At 38.6% G+C, this 19,031-nt stretch overlaps 1 protein-coding gene across 1 annotated transcript in view; it reads right to left on the minus strand.

Annotated features, from left to right (window-relative positions):
• LOC107548245 (ubiquitin-associated protein 2-like) overlaps positions 1-19,031 on the minus strand; it is a gene marked incomplete at its 5' end in the record, with an annotated part of 46,158 nt that overhangs the window by 5,931 nt on the left and 21,196 nt on the right. The window contains 12 exons of the mRNA XM_016228879.1: positions 1,238-1,299; positions 1,734-1,841; positions 3,028-3,381; positions 4,714-4,789; positions 10,590-10,640; positions 10,812-10,903; positions 11,067-11,259; positions 11,423-11,480; positions 12,086-12,218; positions 12,329-12,368; positions 13,763-13,907; positions 14,322-14,509. Of these exons, the coding sequence (XP_016084365.1) occupies positions 1,238-1,299; positions 1,734-1,841; positions 3,028-3,381; positions 4,714-4,789; positions 10,590-10,640; positions 10,812-10,903; positions 11,067-11,259; positions 11,423-11,480; positions 12,086-12,218; positions 12,329-12,368; positions 13,763-13,907; positions 14,322-14,509 (1,500 nt within the window). The remainder of the gene's footprint in view (positions 1-1,237; positions 1,300-1,733; positions 1,842-3,027; positions 3,382-4,713; positions 4,790-10,589; positions 10,641-10,811; positions 10,904-11,066; positions 11,260-11,422; positions 11,481-12,085; positions 12,219-12,328; positions 12,369-13,762; positions 13,908-14,321; positions 14,510-19,031) is intronic.

Consider the following 19,031-nt stretch of genomic DNA (forward strand, 5'->3'; position numbering starts at 1 on the left):
CACGGTGCATGTGGAAAACAGCAGAATTGACTCTTTGAAATATCATCGTTTATGTGTCATGTGAAAAACTCAGCCCCACATTATACCGTATTGACCCGAATATAAGACGACGTTTTTTTTTCTTGGAAATACATCTGAAAAAACGCGGTCGTCGTATATTCAGGGTCTAGACTTTGACATGTCAATAATACACCCACAACAATAGGTGGCGCCAAATACGCATAAAACGAGTGTGCCATGAAATACGTAATGTAATGCGTGTTGTAAAGATTGCGAGTAAAAACAAAAGAAAAAGAAAACCTTACAGCTGCATGAGTCGTGACTGTCAGGTTAGCCTGATGAGACCAAACTCCCTTTGTGATTTTAAAACGTAAGACAGTACCCAGATTTTAAGACTACAGTAAGATTTAACTTCTACTGTTAATAGGATTTTGGTAGGCTACTATTAGATGGATAGCATAAATGTCCTAATTCAGATGGGCTACCTGCTTTTTTTTAATATGGTATATCAAAAAGTGTATATTTTTTTAATGCGATTGTTGGTACATTTTACCAGTTTTTACCATACTTTCAAAACAAAAATTAAAATAGGAAAAATATGCAATATGAAAATAATTGAAGACAAAATGTGTTTTACTGAGAAAAAACAAGATTTGGTTTTTAAAAAGCCTTTTTCCAAAAGGTACATCTGGAAAAAGGGGGGTCGTCTTATATTTGGGCCAATACGGTATTCACAGATTCTGCAAGGGGTTCCCAAACTTTCGCATGTCACTGTATATATGTGTGTGTGTATATTTATATATATATATATATATATATATATATATATATATATATACACATATATATATATGCGGGTGCAGCCATTTTTACACTGAATGTGCAAAGCTTCTGGCGTCAGCAGCTTAATTATTTTAGCTGTACAAAACCAGTCAGTTATGCTGCTTGATGTCGCAAACAGGTATTTATCATTTAAATTTATTATCGTCATCATAAATATACTGATAGCAGTTTTACCATTTACAACACTTTATTCTTCAGGTTATTTACCTATAGACGCTAATAATTCGGTAGTCTAATAAATCGGAAGTAGCTTTCGCAATGTTGAAAAATAAGGTGGATATGAAGAGATATACAGAGAGTGGAAAGTGGTCATGTAAAACGAAATTATTTATAAGGATAAAGTAAACCTAAAAATAGGAAACGCGTAGGAAACAAGCAGAAATGTAAAGCTCACCTGGGTCTTGCTGTACACTGTTCCAGTGAGTTCTGAACTCGCAGATCCAGACAGTCCTAATGCTAAGAAAAGGTTTCAAATGTTCAATTGAAATCATCTTAAATATGACTTTATTCAACACATTTGCAAGCTTTGTACAGTTGCTACAGTCCTGTTTAGTAAGATTTCCAAAGAACTGCAGGGAAAACTTTTTAAGGCCAACCAGAAGTTAGCATGACCCTTTGATGATCAAATCACATCTTAGCGCTGTGCACGGGAAACATTTAGTAGTCGCCACTTCAAAGCAGTAATTTATAGTTTTTATATATTTCTATGTACACATTTGACAGATGTGTTTAATGCATTTGAGTCATGTTTTCATCAGCACATAACCGGCATTTAACAGTAAAATGCCAGTTATGTGCTGAAGAAAACATGACTCAATATAATTGCTAGTTGCAGCCTTAGACCAACAACAACAATGTCTGTACATAAACTGTGAGTGTGTAAAATCTACCTTTTCCAGAGCTGTTGCTGACTGCTTTGGCCTGGGACTGGGAGCAACCTCCATATCCTCCTTTCCCGTAATCTCCTCCAGCATGAGCTTGGGACAACTCATCAAAGCCTTAGGAGACAATAAGAGATTTCAAATAAGGAAGTTCATTTTACAGCCCCAATGATTCACATTTTAGGACCCTCAAAATCCTACAGTATCATATACTTCGAAGACTTCTAAATTATCAATTCTGTCATCAACTTTATCTATCAATTTTACTGAAAAACCTGTTGTACACAATTTACTACATGCCTTCTATCGCCTAAGTATACTTCTGTCTAGTTTATACTTCTAGAAAGTAAAAATCCTTTAAGTATAATTCTAAAAATGTCCACCATCAAGTTGTGGTACACTTTTTTACAGTGAAATCTTAAATATTTTTATATAGTAAATGTAAGAATGACTTTTATAATGTTAGTCATATTTCAAAATGACCATTTAATAGACTAAATAAACTTGTTTACATGATTATCCATACAATACTTTTTAGAAAATCATGTTAAAATGTATCAAATATGATCCATAAGGCTTTTGAGGAATGTTTATTTGTTCATATTTCAATCATCATTGTATTGCATTGCATTAAATGTTTTGCTCTTACAGGTTTGCATATAGATGTGTCTTAGCAATGTGTGGACACAACCACCCTACAGTGATAAAAATCCATTCACTCCTTTTTTTAATCCCCAAAAAACCTATAGTCTCAATTATCAAGCAGTTTTGATTAGGCTCCGCCCACAGCTGCTGACGGACTGTCCCGTATTAGCATATTTCCACCCTCAGCTAGCTGTACACTGTCTGGCATTTTATCAGCTGTAGTAACGACAACGTCTCGTATTATTCAGTCTCACGAGTCTGCAGCTAAAGTGACGAAGTGAAGCTGACACGCAGTGTGAAACACAGCCGCTGAAGACGCAGTGGATTAATTTTGAGGGGTGGAGTAAGCAGTAGCTCAATATCATTTAAAGAGACATGCACCGAAATGGGTCGCTGTGTACAAAGCTGTTTTTGACGAGGTAAAAATGGTGTTGTTTTACACTACCTTTGAGGAATTTTAACCAAAATATGTTAGACATTTCATGAAGACCCTAAAGAATCATCCCAACTTGTAGAAAATGGGCATCCGATGTCCCCTATAAGTATTATTGGGTGATATAGTGACAACTGATATTTATATGCATTTTAAGTAGTGTGTTATTTCATATGTCAGGCTTTCCAGGGTTAAAACCTCAATTCAGTAGCCTGTAACACTTACCTGGGCCATACGTGTGCTGGCTGTATCCGGCCTGGTGTTGGTACTGGCTGGACGGGCCCATGCTGTGCTGCTTTGTGGATGCTGGAGGCATGAAGACAGTGGGACCATACTGGAAGGCACTGGGCATTCCTGGCACCCCAGGGTAGTAGGGCAGGCTGGTGTAGCCGTAACCTGGAGGCAGAGTGGGGTTGAGGAAGGCCTGGGTCTGACCCTGCTGGGCTTGACCTGCGCTCTGTGGCCCTTGATTTTGAGGGGGGACAGCACTCTGTTGAGACTGTGAGGGGGGCACTGAGGAGAGACTGGTGGCAGGGGCTGGGGAGTTTGAGTCGCTGCGGCCAAATTTGGTAGGCTCACCTGTACGAGCAAGTCAAGACAGAAGAGTCTTTTAGACTGAACAAGTACTGGATTGTAATAACTCTTGTCCTTTTTGCACTAGCATAACAATCTTTGTGCTTTAAAATCAACAACAACCAGGGCTTGACAATAGTACCGGGGCCAGCGTGAAAGACGCCTTGGACAGTTGACAAATTTGATCGAGCCACTGCTGCGTCATCACGGAAATATATTTGAACGTGTTTTTAAGCCTTGCTAATTTTAAAATTCAAGCGATTTTAAAGCATCCAAGCAAGATGTGAAATACAATTGCATTCAGTACACGCACAGTGTTCTGTGTGTACCGCACGCACACAGAGAGATGCGTCTCTGACAACGTGCAAGACCCGAATTGTGTTTCTTTCCTCACCTTCTTGCGCTTGAACAGACAAATACATACAAAAGTATGTCAAAATACCAGTCTTTGTGAGTAACTTTGTAGCTTTATCATTGATTAATCTAGATTTCATTTATACAGTGGAGTGCCGGTCGAATGACCTTTTTTTATTTATTGTTTTATTTTTTTATCTCAATCATTTCTGTTCCAGGCTTGCACACAAACTGCAATCATTTTCCAAAAAATCATTTGTGTGGAAATATTACAAAGTGTGTACACAGCCGTTAACAGAGGCCAGAGACACTGAAGGTGAACGCAAAGAAGAGAAAATACTTGCAGGAAGAGCAAGATCACAGTTCACGATGTGCAAAATATTGGAAGAAAATACTAAATGTTGAATTGGGGGTTTATATGAATGTATCTCTGAGGGGAACTGACTGTTTTCAGAAAAGTTTACATTGCATTTTCTTTTCATCTTGCCCCTGTATAATGCATTTAAAGTGGTGCTGCTTTGATTACAGTGGTAACCAAGGAAACGCTGTGCTGCTGTTCCATAAGCGCCACCTGCTGGCAGAGCGTGAATTTGCGTCTCATTCAGCCCGTCTGCTGATTGCCCCAAAGCATCATTTCCTTTGTATCTTTGTTCTATATATTCAGTTGTGCTATTGTATGTAATTTGTTCATTTGTTCTTATTTATTGACTGTTCACTTGTCTTTAATAATGTTTGAACTATATTTGTCAGGCTAGTAGTTTTGGCTGTGGTATCGAAATTAGAATCGAGAATTGTAAAATGTAATTAGTATCTAAAATTTAGGTATTATATAAGCTTATTTATTAGAATAAAAGATAACTATTTTATTTTTCTGTGGCAGGGCCAATGAAAATGTTGGCAGGGCCAGTAAAAATTTGCACCACTGACCCAACTGGGCCAGTAGAAAAAATCCTTAGCACTGAGCCCTAAACGATGGCTGCTTACCTGAGTAGGGATTGTTTGCTAATCCTCCATCTCTGCCAGCTAGTGCTGTGCCAGGGAAAGTCATGCCATAATAATCCTACATAGAAAAGTGACCAAAAAAACAAATTAATTTAATCTATGAGAAATAAAGCTCCAGGAACAGGTCATCCAATAATAAAAATTAACATCATTTAGTCAATTTATCATATTAACACCACAGTAAAAGCTCCTCCCCATCAACTCATCTCTGCATGTTCTTGAGTTTGAGTTGAACATGCATTAGGGACAATATGTGCCAACATCTTTCTGCAATAATGAAAAGCACTTTCAAAAAAGCTGCTGTCAACCAGAGAAGCTTTAACGGCTCGCTGCGGGTTTCCGCCATAAAAGCTTGGTTTAATGTTCGAAAATCAATAGACAATTGTACAGCTGTACTGTAAAAAACATATATTTTCTTAAAACACTCTTTTTATATACTGTGAAATATCTGAATAGTTAATATTACAATATTAAAATTTCTTATTGTTTTATTTAGCACTACAACTAATATTGATACAAATTTGATTAAATAAAAATTGTGTCCAAATTATGCAGCACAAACAAGCACAGCGAACTTGGAGCTTAATTTTTTTTTTAGAAAAGCAGCAATTATTAGAGATGCACCGATTGCAATTGTCTTGGCCGATTCTGATTTTCAATTTCCGTTTTTTTTGTGTGATCTGCCGATATCGATTTTTGCCAAAAATTATATGCAATTTTCTAAAAACTATAACTGACAGTATATACAAACAAAACACTACTTTTTTTTTTCAATACTAAAAAATGTACATAAGAGAAGTTAAATGTTACAATTCCCCTAATCTGGACAAAAATTACAGATAATTCTCTCACGTAAACAACTATCAAAATAAAGTGCTCTGTGACTGGAAAGAGGTATAAATGAGTTGCTGTATATAACAAAACAGATGTCATTTCCCATTGTTTATAAATGGGCATTTTTTCCCTATCCTTATTTGATGTGTGTTATCTTTCACATCAAATTCTTACATCGTTTCACTTAATTCTGTTAGAATAATAAGAATGTGGAGTTGTTACCATTTAAATGAAATCAGTATCAACATACTCCATATTTTTTAACTGCAGGAAACACAGTAGCTGCATCTGAAGTGCCATAAGATGTATTTACACAGACTGTTTGATAAAGCCGAGGTGCCATAAATGCATTTACACGGCAAAATTGCAAATGCATAAATAATGAGTTTTAATAAGTGAGTCACTGATCCAACCAATTAATTCAAACGGCTGAATCATTCAGAAACGAGGCAAGTGACTTTGTAAATGGGTTACTGAATCATTGACTCACTCGATTTGTTCAAAACTGTGGATTCATTCAGTAACGAAACACCGCTGTGTTGCTCGTAGACAGTTCTGCTGTGGCTTTGATTGGAACTATTTTCATTTGTGAAATTGAGCAAAAACAGTAAATATTGTGTCTAAAATGTAAGTCACTTAATTTGAACTTCTTGTTTATTGAATACTACTATTGTATAAAATCAGTGTCACATTGCAGTCATGCTGATATTCGGAGAAACATCATGGTCGTATAATGTTGCTTACCTATATCATACATTTTTTCTTTCTACTTTTTTTATATAACTTACTAGACGCACACTGCAGTTACTGTGTGTGCTGTTGCGCTCATTTGTTTTGATTTCTGCACGAGTCTCTCTCAAACACTTACTCAGGCCGTGTGAGCCTCTTCTGACACAACATCAATGCATTACCAGTCGCAGAATGCAGTAAAATCATAATCATTCTCGCGCAAAATTTTTTGGTGGCCAAGTTTCAGTGCTTCCCTAGTTATGTTTGTTATTGAAATTTTAATCAGGCTTCTTGTCCGGTCGGGCAAGTAAAATTCTCTCTCACTTGCCCCTTTAAAAATGTACTTGTCCTGGACAAGCATTAATTGAGCCCTGTGGTTCCCCCACAGTTACTTTGGCTCTACACGTATTACAAATTGCAAACTGTGTGTCGTCTTCACTTACAGTGAAGAACTTCCAAACCGACGACATGTTTACATGCAGATGTGAGCGTAGCTGTGACGTCAAAATGGACTGGCTAGGAATTGGCAAGACGTGACACTGACTGACCGGTCACCGGTCCAGGCCGATCATGTGAAAAATCAGCTGATTCCAGACCCTGGCCGGTCGATCGATGCATCTCTAGCAATTATTTTTATTCCCCAAAATGTGCAGCCCTACTGAGAAGAGGTCTGCTACCCGACCCGAGCCTGACGAGTCCCAAAATACTTTCGGGTTTCGGGTAATGTTTAATGAATAGCTTTGGGTTGGGCTCAGGTTTATAGCTAAACAAACTATATGCAGTAGGCTACGCTGCTTTCATAGACACACGCACACACACACATTATTGCACACGACAACACAGCACAGAAACTTTTATTAGTAAAATAGCTTCGACAGGCTACTGGCTTGCAATTTTATATTTCTCTGCGATGAGGGGGTAAAATCGCTGTTTTTGAAGTAACTAAGCCTCATTGCTTGTAGAGAGAGACGCGCAGATGCAGGTTCACACACGCAACTTTCATCCCTCTCGCTAATTCAAATAAATGATATAATTAATTAATTCAAATAAATGCGATCTTACCGCACTGCATCTCTGTGTCTGATTTAAAGCAGGCCGAATGCTAACGAGCCTTAACTGACAAAAATGACCATAATTTGCACGATGGAAGAATTATTGTCTACAACCATTCGTATACAACCATTCAAAAACTCGGCAGAATTTATTTAATTAATTTAACTGGTAAGTGTTTTTTCTTTTGCCTTCTGAACTGGCCGAGCCTTAATGATTCTCTTTCTTTACATGCATTTGTTTACTGACCATTGCATGCAATCGTGAAATACAGCATTTTTAAAAAAATTGGCTATTCGTTGTGGGGGAAAAAAAAGATTTCGGGTTTGGGGGCGTGGCTTTAAATTTAACTGTGCCGCTCGGGTCAGGTCGGGTCGGACGATCTCGGGTTCGGGCTTCAGTTTAAAGCCCGTGCAGACCTCTACTACGGAGTAGAAATTATTTTGGGGTAAATAGGAAAAAAATATTTTTATTAATAGGAGGAAGTGCTTTGTCAAAAGAGTGTGAAAACAAGCAATTTACTATGAAATGGTTACCATGGGCAGGCGGGACTGCATCATCTGTAGGTCCTCATATCCATAGAATGGCTTTAGGAATGAGAAGGCACAGAAAGATCAGAAACGTGTACAAGACAGGTCAGTACCATCACTGAGATGCAAGTGAGATGACACTTCAGCAAAGGATAAAGATAAAGTGAGAGAGTGTATATATAAAAATTTTGCTTCCTCTATCTGAGAGCAGATCAGCCATACACTAACCGGGTAAGCAGGAAGGAGGCCACCAGGACCCATGATATACTGACTGGCCAGCAGCGGCGGCACTCCTTGAGCCAGGTTAGGAGGAGCTTTACCTGAAGATATAGGGAAAAAAATTGGAAACAAGGAAAAAAAAAAACTATTTACAGATTGACATAACATTTAGTTTATACATTTTTTTAATAATAAATAATCATCATAAAAATATTGCCAACTCTGCTGCATCACTATAATCATGTTGAAGTTTTTGTGACTGACCAGAGGTGTTGGAGGGTGTGATGTTGGTCTGCAGTGGTGCAGAACGGACAGCAGAGGGAGCGGATGCGCCGTTAGCGTGGAGGCTTTGGGTTCCAGTGCTCAGGCCATTTGAGTTGACCGTCGAGCTGGATACACTCGACACAGCGCCAGAGTACGTGGACAGGCTCACATTCATATCAGTGCCCATCTGCGTCTAAAATAAGCATTTCAATTCAATTTAACACTGATCCAGTCACACTTTTCCATAATACAAAAAAACAAGAGAAGCTCATTGCTGAAACCAGGACAAATAAGGCAGAGAAGCTCAGGTAAAGAGGGAAACGCTGGAAATGGGAGGAGCCTCACAAGACACTTACGCTCAGGGAAGAGCTGGTGGGCGCAGAAGATCCAGGAGAGTTAATGCTGCTCACGTGACTGAGAAAAACAAGCAATCATAAGACCATAAGGAGACTGACTGCTTCTCATGAATGTTATTCTTCTCTCATGAATATTTAAAGGGGACATCGGATGCCCATTTTCCACAAGTTGGTGTGGTTCTTTAGGGTTTTCATGAAATGTCTGCAATATACTTTGGTTAAAATTCCTCAATGGTAGTGTAAAACACTCTTTTTACCTTGTCAAAAGCAGCTCTGTTCACAGTCACCAGTTTTTGGTGCATGTCTCTTTAAATGATAATGAGCTACTGCTCACTCACTCCACCCCTCTCTTACGTGGGGCGAGTCGACACAAGACGCATGACTTGCTGCCCTGGACTCTGAACATGGCTTGGAGCTGGTCTTATTCAAATAGCTAGCTATCCATGTAGAAACCGGCTGCAAATTGAAATAGCTCGCTGGATGACACATTTTCAGACTCAGACAGCCCATAAACTGGCTGCGTGTTTCCTTTTCAGCTTTTCTGAACTGGCAGACACTCCAGAAACCCAATTAAATGCAAAAAAAAAAAGCTAAAAAAAGTGAAAATTTCACCCAATGTCCCCTTTAATGAGATTGAAATTTGAATGGGGTGGTCAGTCATACCTGCTAAGTGATGGAAGAGCTGTGCTGAGGGCAGGCGCTGCTGTTGAAGAGGAGGAAGATGACAGTGATGATGACAAGCTATTCTCTGTGGGCAGGGCTGTGGATATAGGCTGAGGGATGCTGGACGGAGCAGCTGCAGATATTTTCGGTCAAAAATGTAAATTGTGGCCCTAGGCTACAGACTCAACAAGCAAAGAAAGTACAGGTAAAAATGGAGTATCTGGTAATACAGAACTCAATTACCTTCCTGTATGCTGGATATCCTCATTTCACTGAATCCATTCTGTGGGAAACGAAAAATAGATATATGAAGACCATCAAAATAGTTTACATGGATGTTCCACCCAAAAATGAAATTTGGGTGAACTATCCCTTTTAATACACTTTTCAGAGCATTTGCTTTGTTTTGACACCAGAATGGGGTATGTGAGGGCTGTCCTTAAAGTATCCAGCTAGCTAATGTGAAAAATACGAGATGAGAGATGCAATATGATGAAAACGGCTGGAGCTTTAGGCAACTCGTGATTGGCAGCTTCATCATGACAATGATCAGCCCAGATTTGGCACCCTGCGACTTCTGGCTTTTGCCAAAATTAAAATCAATGACTGAGGCGTCACTGTCCTATGTACAGTGTTTCCTGTATCTCGTATCTTCTTCAATTATCTCTACTTTTTATATTACATGGTTGGATACTTTCCGGACAGCCCTTGTATGTCAAACATCACCTGACCGACCAAACTGCAAAAAAACAGATCTCATCGTGTCTGCTTGTGAGAGTGTTAGCAGTAGTATGAACTGATAATACCTATTCTGTTCATTTGATTAGAATAAAAGCAACTTTTTGGACTAATTCTATTCTGCTTGAAAACAGGGGTCTGATTCATGTGGACTCAATCTCTTTCTTTACATGCATTTGTTTACTGACCATTGCATGCAATCGTGAAATACAGCATTTTTTTAAAAATTGGCTATTCGTTGTGGGGGGAAAAAAAGATTTCGGGTTTGGGGGCGTGGCTTTAAATTTAACTGTGCCGCTCGGGTCAGGTCGGGTCGGACGATCTCGGGTTCGGGCTTCAGTTTAAAGCCCGTGCAGACCTCTACTACGGAGTAGAAATTATTTTGGGGTAAATAGGAAAAAAATATTTTTATTAATAGGAGGAAGTGCTTTGTCAAAAGAGTGTGAAAACAAGCAATTTACTATGAAATGGTTACCATGGGCAGGCGGGACTGCATCATCTGTAGGTCCTCATATCCATAGAATGGCTTTAGGAATGAGAAGGCACAGAAAGATCAGAAACGTGTACAAGACAGGTCAGTACCATCACTGAGATGCAAGTGAGATGACACTTCAGCAAAGGATAAAGATAAAGTGAGAGAGTGTATATATAAAAATTTTGCTTCCTCTATCTGAGAGCAGATCAGCCATACACTAACCGGGTAAGCAGGAAGGAGGCCACCAGGACCCATGATATACTGACTGGCCAGCAGCGGCGGCACTCCTTGAGCCAGGTTAGGAGGAGCTTTACCTGAAGATATAGGGAAAAAAATTGGAAACAAGGAAAAAAAAAAACTATTTACAGATTGACATAACATTTAGTTTATACATTTTTTTAATAATAAATAATCATCATAAAAATATTGCCAACTCTGCTGCATCACTATAATCATGTTGAAGTTTTTGTGACTGACCAGAGGTGTTGGAGGGTGTGATGTTGGTCTGCAGTGGTGCAGAACGGACAGCAGAGGGAGCGGATGCGCCGTTAGCGTGGAGGCTTTGGGTTCCAGTGCTCAGGCCATTTGAGTTGACCGTCGAGCTGGATACACTCGACACAGCGCCAGAGTACGTGGACAGGCTCACATTCATATCAGTGCCCATCTGCGTCTAAAATAAGCATTTCAATTCAATTTAACACTGATCCAGTCACACTTTTCCATAATACAAAAAAACAAGAGAAGCTCATTGCTGAAACCAGGACAAATAAGGCAGAGAAGCTCAGGTAAAGAGGGAAACGCTGGAAATGGGAGGAGCCTCACAAGACACTTACGCTCAGGGAAGAGCTGGTGGGCGCAGAAGATCCAGGAGAGTTAATGCTGCTCACGTGACTGAGAAAAACAAGCAATCATAAGACCATAAGGAGACTGACTGCTTCTCATGAATGTTATTCTTCTCTCATGAATATTTAAAGGGGACATCGGATGCCCATTTTCCACAAGTTGGTGTGGTTCTTTAGGGTTTTCATGAAATGTCTGCAATATACTTTGGTTAAAATTCCTCAATGGTAGTGTAAAACACTCTTTTTACCTTGTCAAAAGCAGCTCTGTTCACAGTCACCAGTTTTTGGTGCATGTCTCTTTAAATGATAATGAGCTACTGCTCACTCACTCCACCCCTCTCTTACGTGGGGCGAGTCGACACAAGACGCATGACTTGCTGCCCTGGACTCTGAACATGGCTTGGAGCTGGTCTTATTCAAATAGCTAGCTATCCATGTAGAAACCGGCTGCAAATTGAAATAGCTCGCTGGATGACACATTTTCAGACTCAGACAGCCCATAAACTGGCTGCGTGTTTCCTTTTCAGCTTTTCTGAACTGGCAGACACTCCAGAAACCCAATTAAATGCAAAAAAAAAAAGCTAAAAAAAGTGAAAATTTCACCCAATGTCCCCTTTAATGAGATTGAAATTTGAATGGGGTGGTCAGTCATACCTGCTAAGTGATGGAAGAGCTGTGCTGAGGGCAGGCGCTGCTGTTGAAGAGGAGGAAGATGACAGTGATGATGACAAGCTATTCTCTGTGGGCAGGGCTGTGGATATAGGCTGAGGGATGCTGGACGGAGCAGCTGCAGATATTTTCGGTCAAAAATGTAAATTGTGGCCCTAGGCTACAGACTCAACAAGCAAAGAAAGTACAGGTAAAAATGGAGTATCTGGTAATACAGAACTCAATTACCTTCCTGTATGCTGGATATCCTCATTTCACTGAATCCATTCTGTGGGAAACGAAAAATAGATATATGAAGACCATCAAAATAGTTTACATGGATGTTCCACCCAAAAATGAAATTTGGGTGAACTATCCCTTTTAATACACTTTTCAGAGCATTTGCTTTGTTTTGACACCAGAATGGGGTATGTGAGGGCTGTCCTTAAAGTATCCAGCTAGCTAATGTGAAAAATACGAGATGAGAGATGCAATATGATGAAAACGGCTGGAGCTTTAGGCAACTCGTGATTGGCAGCTTCATCATGACAATGATCAGCCCAGATTTGGCACCCTGCGACTTCTGGCTTTTGCCAAAATTAAAATCAATGACTGAGGCGTCACTGTCCTATGTACAGTGTTTCCTGTATCTCGTATCTTCTTCAATTATCTCTACTTTTTATATTACATGGTTGGATACTTTCCGGACAGCCCTTGTATGTCAAACATCACCTGACCGACCAAACTGCAAAAAAACAGATCTCATCGTGTCTGCTTGTGAGAGTGTTAGCAGTAGTATGAACTGATAATACCTATTCTGTTAATTTGATTAGAATAAAAGCAACTTTTTGGACTAATTCTATTCTGCTTGAAAACAGGGGTCTGATTCATGTGGACTCAATGGTACAACTGGTTTGACCAATGAAACATTACAACTAAAACATTCTTGATAACTGGATTTTAATTTAGTTCAAATTTAGAGCAATTCACTAACGAATCATTAAGTTCAGTTTTTGGTTTAACTAACAGTTTTATTTTAGTAACACTGAGATACTACTATAGTTTTTATTAATATTTAGACTCGGTATTTTTATATTTTCTGTTTTAATTTTAATTTTTTAGTGATTTTGTTTGTCATTTTTAGTGTTTTTTGTTTTTTATATCAGTTTTTATTCATTTTTATTTCAGTTTTAGTTATTTTACTACATTAAGTTAAACAATTAAAATGAGATATGTAGCCTCAGCAACTAGATGAAATAAAGTTTAGATTTTAACTTTTAGTTATTTCAAATAATGTTTTATCTCATTATTGCTCTTCCTGGCATGGAAAACTCAAATACAAGAAATATCAAATTTCTAGATATTTCCAGGTATTTTCCATAAGCATAGGAATCCTGAATAAAAACAGTTCAGCTCTGGTTTCTGGATGGTCTGGACCAAGCTAATCTAATTAAGGTGCAGGCGAAAAGGGCCAGCGTTAAGAGCTTAGGGATGCATGAAGCAACACTCACACAGAAATCACTTTCAAAGCAAGCAGCTTTCTGTCGGTGAAAGCTGTGAACTTAAACATGAGCAAAATCTGCACGAGGAACTGATTGTGAAGATTCCAGATGAAATGCCTTATTTTGCCTGTGAAATTTTGCCAAGCTATGGTAAATGTGATGAAAAGAGTTTTGGTCATACACCGAGAGGAGTGGTGGCCGATGACTCCACTCTGCTAGCTGAGGATGAAGCCAAGACAGGAGGGGCAGTAGTGCTCGGTAAACCAAGAGAGGCTGATGGGTAACTGGACTCCATTACTGCTGGAGGCAAGCCACCTAAACACTCGCTAAAAGAAGAAAAATGTGATTAGAAATGCATTAAAGTCATTTGTTTATGGAATGATTTGGGTTTTATCAACAGCATTTGTGCCAATGTTGATTTCAAACAAACATAATAATGTAATCGATTCTACCATATTTACACAAAGTTAAAGGGATATGTTCTTCCCAAAAATTCTGTCATCATTTACTCACCTTACAAAAATATATATTTTAACTAAAACTTGAGAGATTTCTGTCCCTCCACTGGAAGCCTATTTCAACACAACCTTCAAGTTTTCGAAAAGTTAATAAAGACACTGTAATCCATACAAATTTAGAGGTTTAATCCGAGTCTCCTGAATAATCGTTTTTGAGTAAAAAATCCCTTTAAGATCTTGTAAACATGCATAAAAGACAGACAAACAGGTGGACAGTCAGACCTGATGGCGGTGGGTTTGGAGTACAGGCTGCTCTGGGTTTGAGGAGCGCCCACAGGTTCCTGACTGCTATTTTCTGATTGGTTGAGATTCTCCACAGTGGATTCGGATCCAAAATCCAGCGCACCAAACTGCACGTTCAGCCCGGACACGTCAGCAGAGCCTGGCATCTCTACTGCCGAAGAGGGGATCTGGCAAACAAAATGCATAATTACTTGTTCATTAAGATGAAAAAGCCATTAGTGGCATTAGGCAAATGGAACAACTCCTTAAAATTTTTACTGAAAACTGTAAACATTTTTACAGTTTAAATTAAAACATGGACAAATTGTGAGATATTCTGATAATTATACAGTAATATTTTTCAATAATTTCAAGTCAAACCAAACTTTTATTTTGGTGGGTTGTCGTGAAGACCTTTGAGTTTTTGAGTGCATCTGATGATAGTTTTATCAAATGAAATAAAATGCCGTTAAAGTGACTCGCAGAGCAGCTCTAGAGATGAATTTTTCCATTTCTATAACTAAATTTGGCAACTCTGTGCATTTTTCTGCACTGTGAAAGTCACAGGGACCTAGGAACATTAGGAGGTGCAATGATAATCTTAGCATGGTTTTTCATCAAAAACTTTAATTTAGAAGTAAATGGTCATTTTCTACTCTGAATATTTCACTCCGAGTGTCTGATGTGAGACTTCAATGCCAACACCCACTGCTATGATTGGCTAACATCTTTGCATATGAAATGAGCGTTACATGTGGAACTCTTGAAAACTCTTGACTATAACAGCCAAACACAGTCATGTCTACTGAGCACACAATGTCCTTATTGCAACACGATTTCTGCAATTTCATACATACTTGAATCATTGCTAACACAGTGAAAACTCTTGTAAATAAAGAGACTCACTGAGCAGTGTAAACTGCGTCATCGCTTATAACGGTAGATTTGGAGGAAATGCCGAAAACAAATCACTGACTCGCACTGATCTTGAACGGTCTGCTCCAGCAATTAGAAAAAGAACAAAGTTTGATCGCTGATTCTCTGTATAAAATAAGCACAGTATAGAAAACAGATAGTTTTCACGCTACTAACAGGAAGTTACTAACGCATAAACAGCAGTAAAGCACTTTGTGACAAAGAACATCTGTACACGAGCCCTTACATATTACACCGATCACAGGTCACAATGCTCATTTCAGATTTTTATATTATATTTCTCAAGGTTAATTTATAAAGTTTGCAAATCTTTTTGAACCATTTTGAACCTTTTTTTTTTTACCTAACATCAGCATCACTCTTGTGATTGATGCAGACTTGCAAACCTTGGAACTATTTTTTTAAGAACCATCAGTGTGACGGGTAGGGCTGGGTATCGTTCAAAATGTTTCGATATCGATAACGATACCTTGACTTCGATACCGGTTCCTGAACGATACTTTTTTCGATAACAATTTTATGAAATCAACTTGAACAAGATTACATTATCTAAAAAATTATAGATAATTTTTGATGTTTATACAAACTCAAAGACTCATCTCCTGCGCCACTGCACAAAGGTACAAAATGTAACCAACACAATAAATCAGTGCAAAATAGTTTTAATAAAGCTCAAATAGTCTTCAGTTTACACATCTGTTAGGCTATATTTACACTAGTGTGTGTTCATTTTAAAACGCATAGCTCAGACAGAATCATGATTTCTATTTATTTTCCACTGATTTACTGATGAGCATTAGCAGCTTCCAGCGCTGTCTGCTTGTGTTTTCTCTTCCATGATCGCTGCTCTGACTCAGAGGTAATAACGGATTTAATTTCAGCAACATTACATTACATTTTTGGGCCCCCTTCCCTATTAATATAATAGACCTAATATTACCACCCAAGCAAACAAAAATATTTCTTAATCAGTGGAAACCGATACAGTGTTTTCTATATCTTTTAAGTTAAACTCCTTCATGAACCTCGCTACTGAGAAATGTCATGTAGCTGCGAAACTATTTTAATGATAAATTTGCAGCACAGCGCTGACAAGAAGTTTCTGTTCGAGTCTCCGCGTGTCTGCGTCTGTGAGAGAGACTGGGAGAAAGAAAGCCTGATTTCCGTAGCCTACATAAAAAAGGTGGAAGACATGGAAATAGTTTGTCATTTTTTACCCTATTGTTTGTTATATTTATTTGCTCAATGTCTTGAGCAATGCGTAAATCCGGCCCTGTTAGACGGCAATCGGAAGTTATTACAAACACTCGATGGTGGTTTAAAGTGAGTTTTGAGTAAAAGCGGAATATAAATCTTATTTATTGTCTTATGTAGCATGATGCTACAGTTTGCATGAATGGTCACATAACGCGCGCTTTCGGTCGTGTAACGTTAGTATGAACGGACATCTGCATATGATCGGAACTCCACGCAGCTCCCGCGCTACTCTATACTGGTGGTATTACAGTACCACGAGAGCTAAAGAGAGCAGACTGCTCTGTGCGCTTACGAATCGCTCTTGCGGATTATCGATCTGCTCCGCACCTCTTCTAGTTGAACACACCGGCTAGTGCTGCAGGCTTATTGGCTTACTGACGCTGATGAGATTAACCCCTTAGGTATCGAAATTTGGTACCGAACGGCAAGACGTTTTTCGATACTCGAGGCAATTCGGTCGGTCCCTAAAAAGTATCGAACTCGATACCCAGCCCTAGTAACGGGACGGGACATGGGTTTGGGGGGTGGGGGGGTTAATTTATTCCTAGATATCTACATTAATACTTGAAGCTCCTTGATGGCTAATCGTAATTGCACAATGTGCAAACTGCAAGATTAAATGTTAAATATTTTCCCAAGGTTAGCAGGTCTGCACAGTATGCAACAATACAGTTAGCCCACAGATCAATACATACCTTGGTTTTTAAACCACAGTTTTCAGTTCAGTTCAATTCTGATGGCTTAGCACATCTGATTTTTTTTTTGCGATTTGAAATTTAAAATGCTATTTAGAAAAAAAACCTCCAGTACACTTTTGTACACTGTAGAAAAACATGGATTATCATAGGTCTACAAATTGCTTTTGAGAGAAGTATTATTTTTATGGATTGGCCATTTAGCACTATAAACATGTAATGTTTCATTCATACTGGATGCGCAGAAAATCCACATATGCATCACAGAAGTAATGGAACTGATGACACTCCAGGAAATCCCTAATATTGACAAAGACATCCAGCTGTCACTGTAACTGAATATAAAGAAGATAGAAACGTTTTGAATGATAAAACAAAGACAAACACTTGACTGCGACAATGTATCGTTTATCTTTGTTCAAGCTATTTCGGGTATTTTCATATTAATAATTATGTACATTTATAATCGATTGCTTATCAACATAGCCTTTTTTTTTTTTTTTACAGTATAGAATATATTTTCTGCCTCATTCTGTGATGAGAAGCCACATCAGTTGACAAAAGGAAGTTATTTCAAACACTCGACAGATGTGGAGCAAAAACATGTTATAATCTTCTCTTTTGATGGACGGCAGGTTTAGAAACGCTTCATTACAGCGGAAGATGTTTTGGCGTGTGTTGCTTCTTCGAATGCATGTTATAAGCGGGGAGGAGTTTCCTCATCTCATCGCGTGAACTCACGGACACATACAAACAGTCAGCTCGGAGAGAAATAAAACACACTGAAATTATTTAAACAAAACACAAGAAAAAATAACTAAGTAATGACTACTGTACTGTCCACACTTTAGAAATCAGTCAGATGGCGGGAGTGGAAGGGGAATCGAGTGGGATTTTGTGTTGCTGTCAATTTGCAGTCTCTTTTTAATGATAGGCCTTCCGCATTTGTCAATCATCCTCGCTTGCTATTTGGGGAATGAACCTAGCACTCTGATTGGCCAAACTCTTCTTCTTTTGCTCGTGCTTGATTTGAGTACTGCACATGGACAGAGGCGTAACCAGGCTTTTGCATAGTTTAGAGTGAATTATCATTAGGGTTGGGTATCGATTAGTGGTTAAACGGATCGTAGTTGATCCGTGATCCGTACGGACCAAGCCCCACGGTTCGGCACGCATGTGATCTGCGGATTAATTGCAAAATTTAACCATAACAAGCAAGCGAGTTTTAAACAATTCCAGAGAGAAAAGGTGAAAGGGAACTCGATTCGTTACTCGCGCACACACAGCCGCACACACGCGTTTCAGACAGCGCGCAAACACCGAACTGAATCCTCTGAAAAGACACATACACATACAATTATGACAAAATACCCATCTCGACAATCATTCAGGTAAATGCAGTGAGTTATGTCTCAAGTGAATGAAAACAGCTGAGAAAGAAATCGGATGTGATGTGTATCATTATATCGGATCCGTGCATCAGGTCTTAAAGGGACAGAGGCCTATAAATACTGCTGCTGTCATTAATGATCATCAAACTACAGAACAGCTGTGATAAAAAATATATATTTAATTTATACAGTGAACATTATGCAGTGTTATTTTCCCTAATTATTAAATTTCTGTATTTGAATACTACTTATTTTATTTGTAACATATTCTGTTGTATTTATCTATGCTTTTTCAAATTTGTGTATTTGTTCTTATTTTTAATGGCTGTTCTCTTGTCTCTTTAATCATGTTTAAACTTTCTTAGTTAATCTAGTAGTATTTGCTGTGGTATCAAAGAAGTACTTCGCTTTAAGTAATAAATGGAAAGCAA

This window comes from Sinocyclocheilus grahami, unplaced genomic scaffold (genome assembly GCF_001515645.1).
Source record: "Sinocyclocheilus grahami isolate Dianchi unplaced genomic scaffold, SAMN03320097.WGS_v1.1 scaffold345.1, whole genome shotgun sequence".
Taxonomy (NCBI): domain Eukaryota; kingdom Metazoa; phylum Chordata; class Actinopteri; order Cypriniformes; family Cyprinidae; genus Sinocyclocheilus; species Sinocyclocheilus grahami.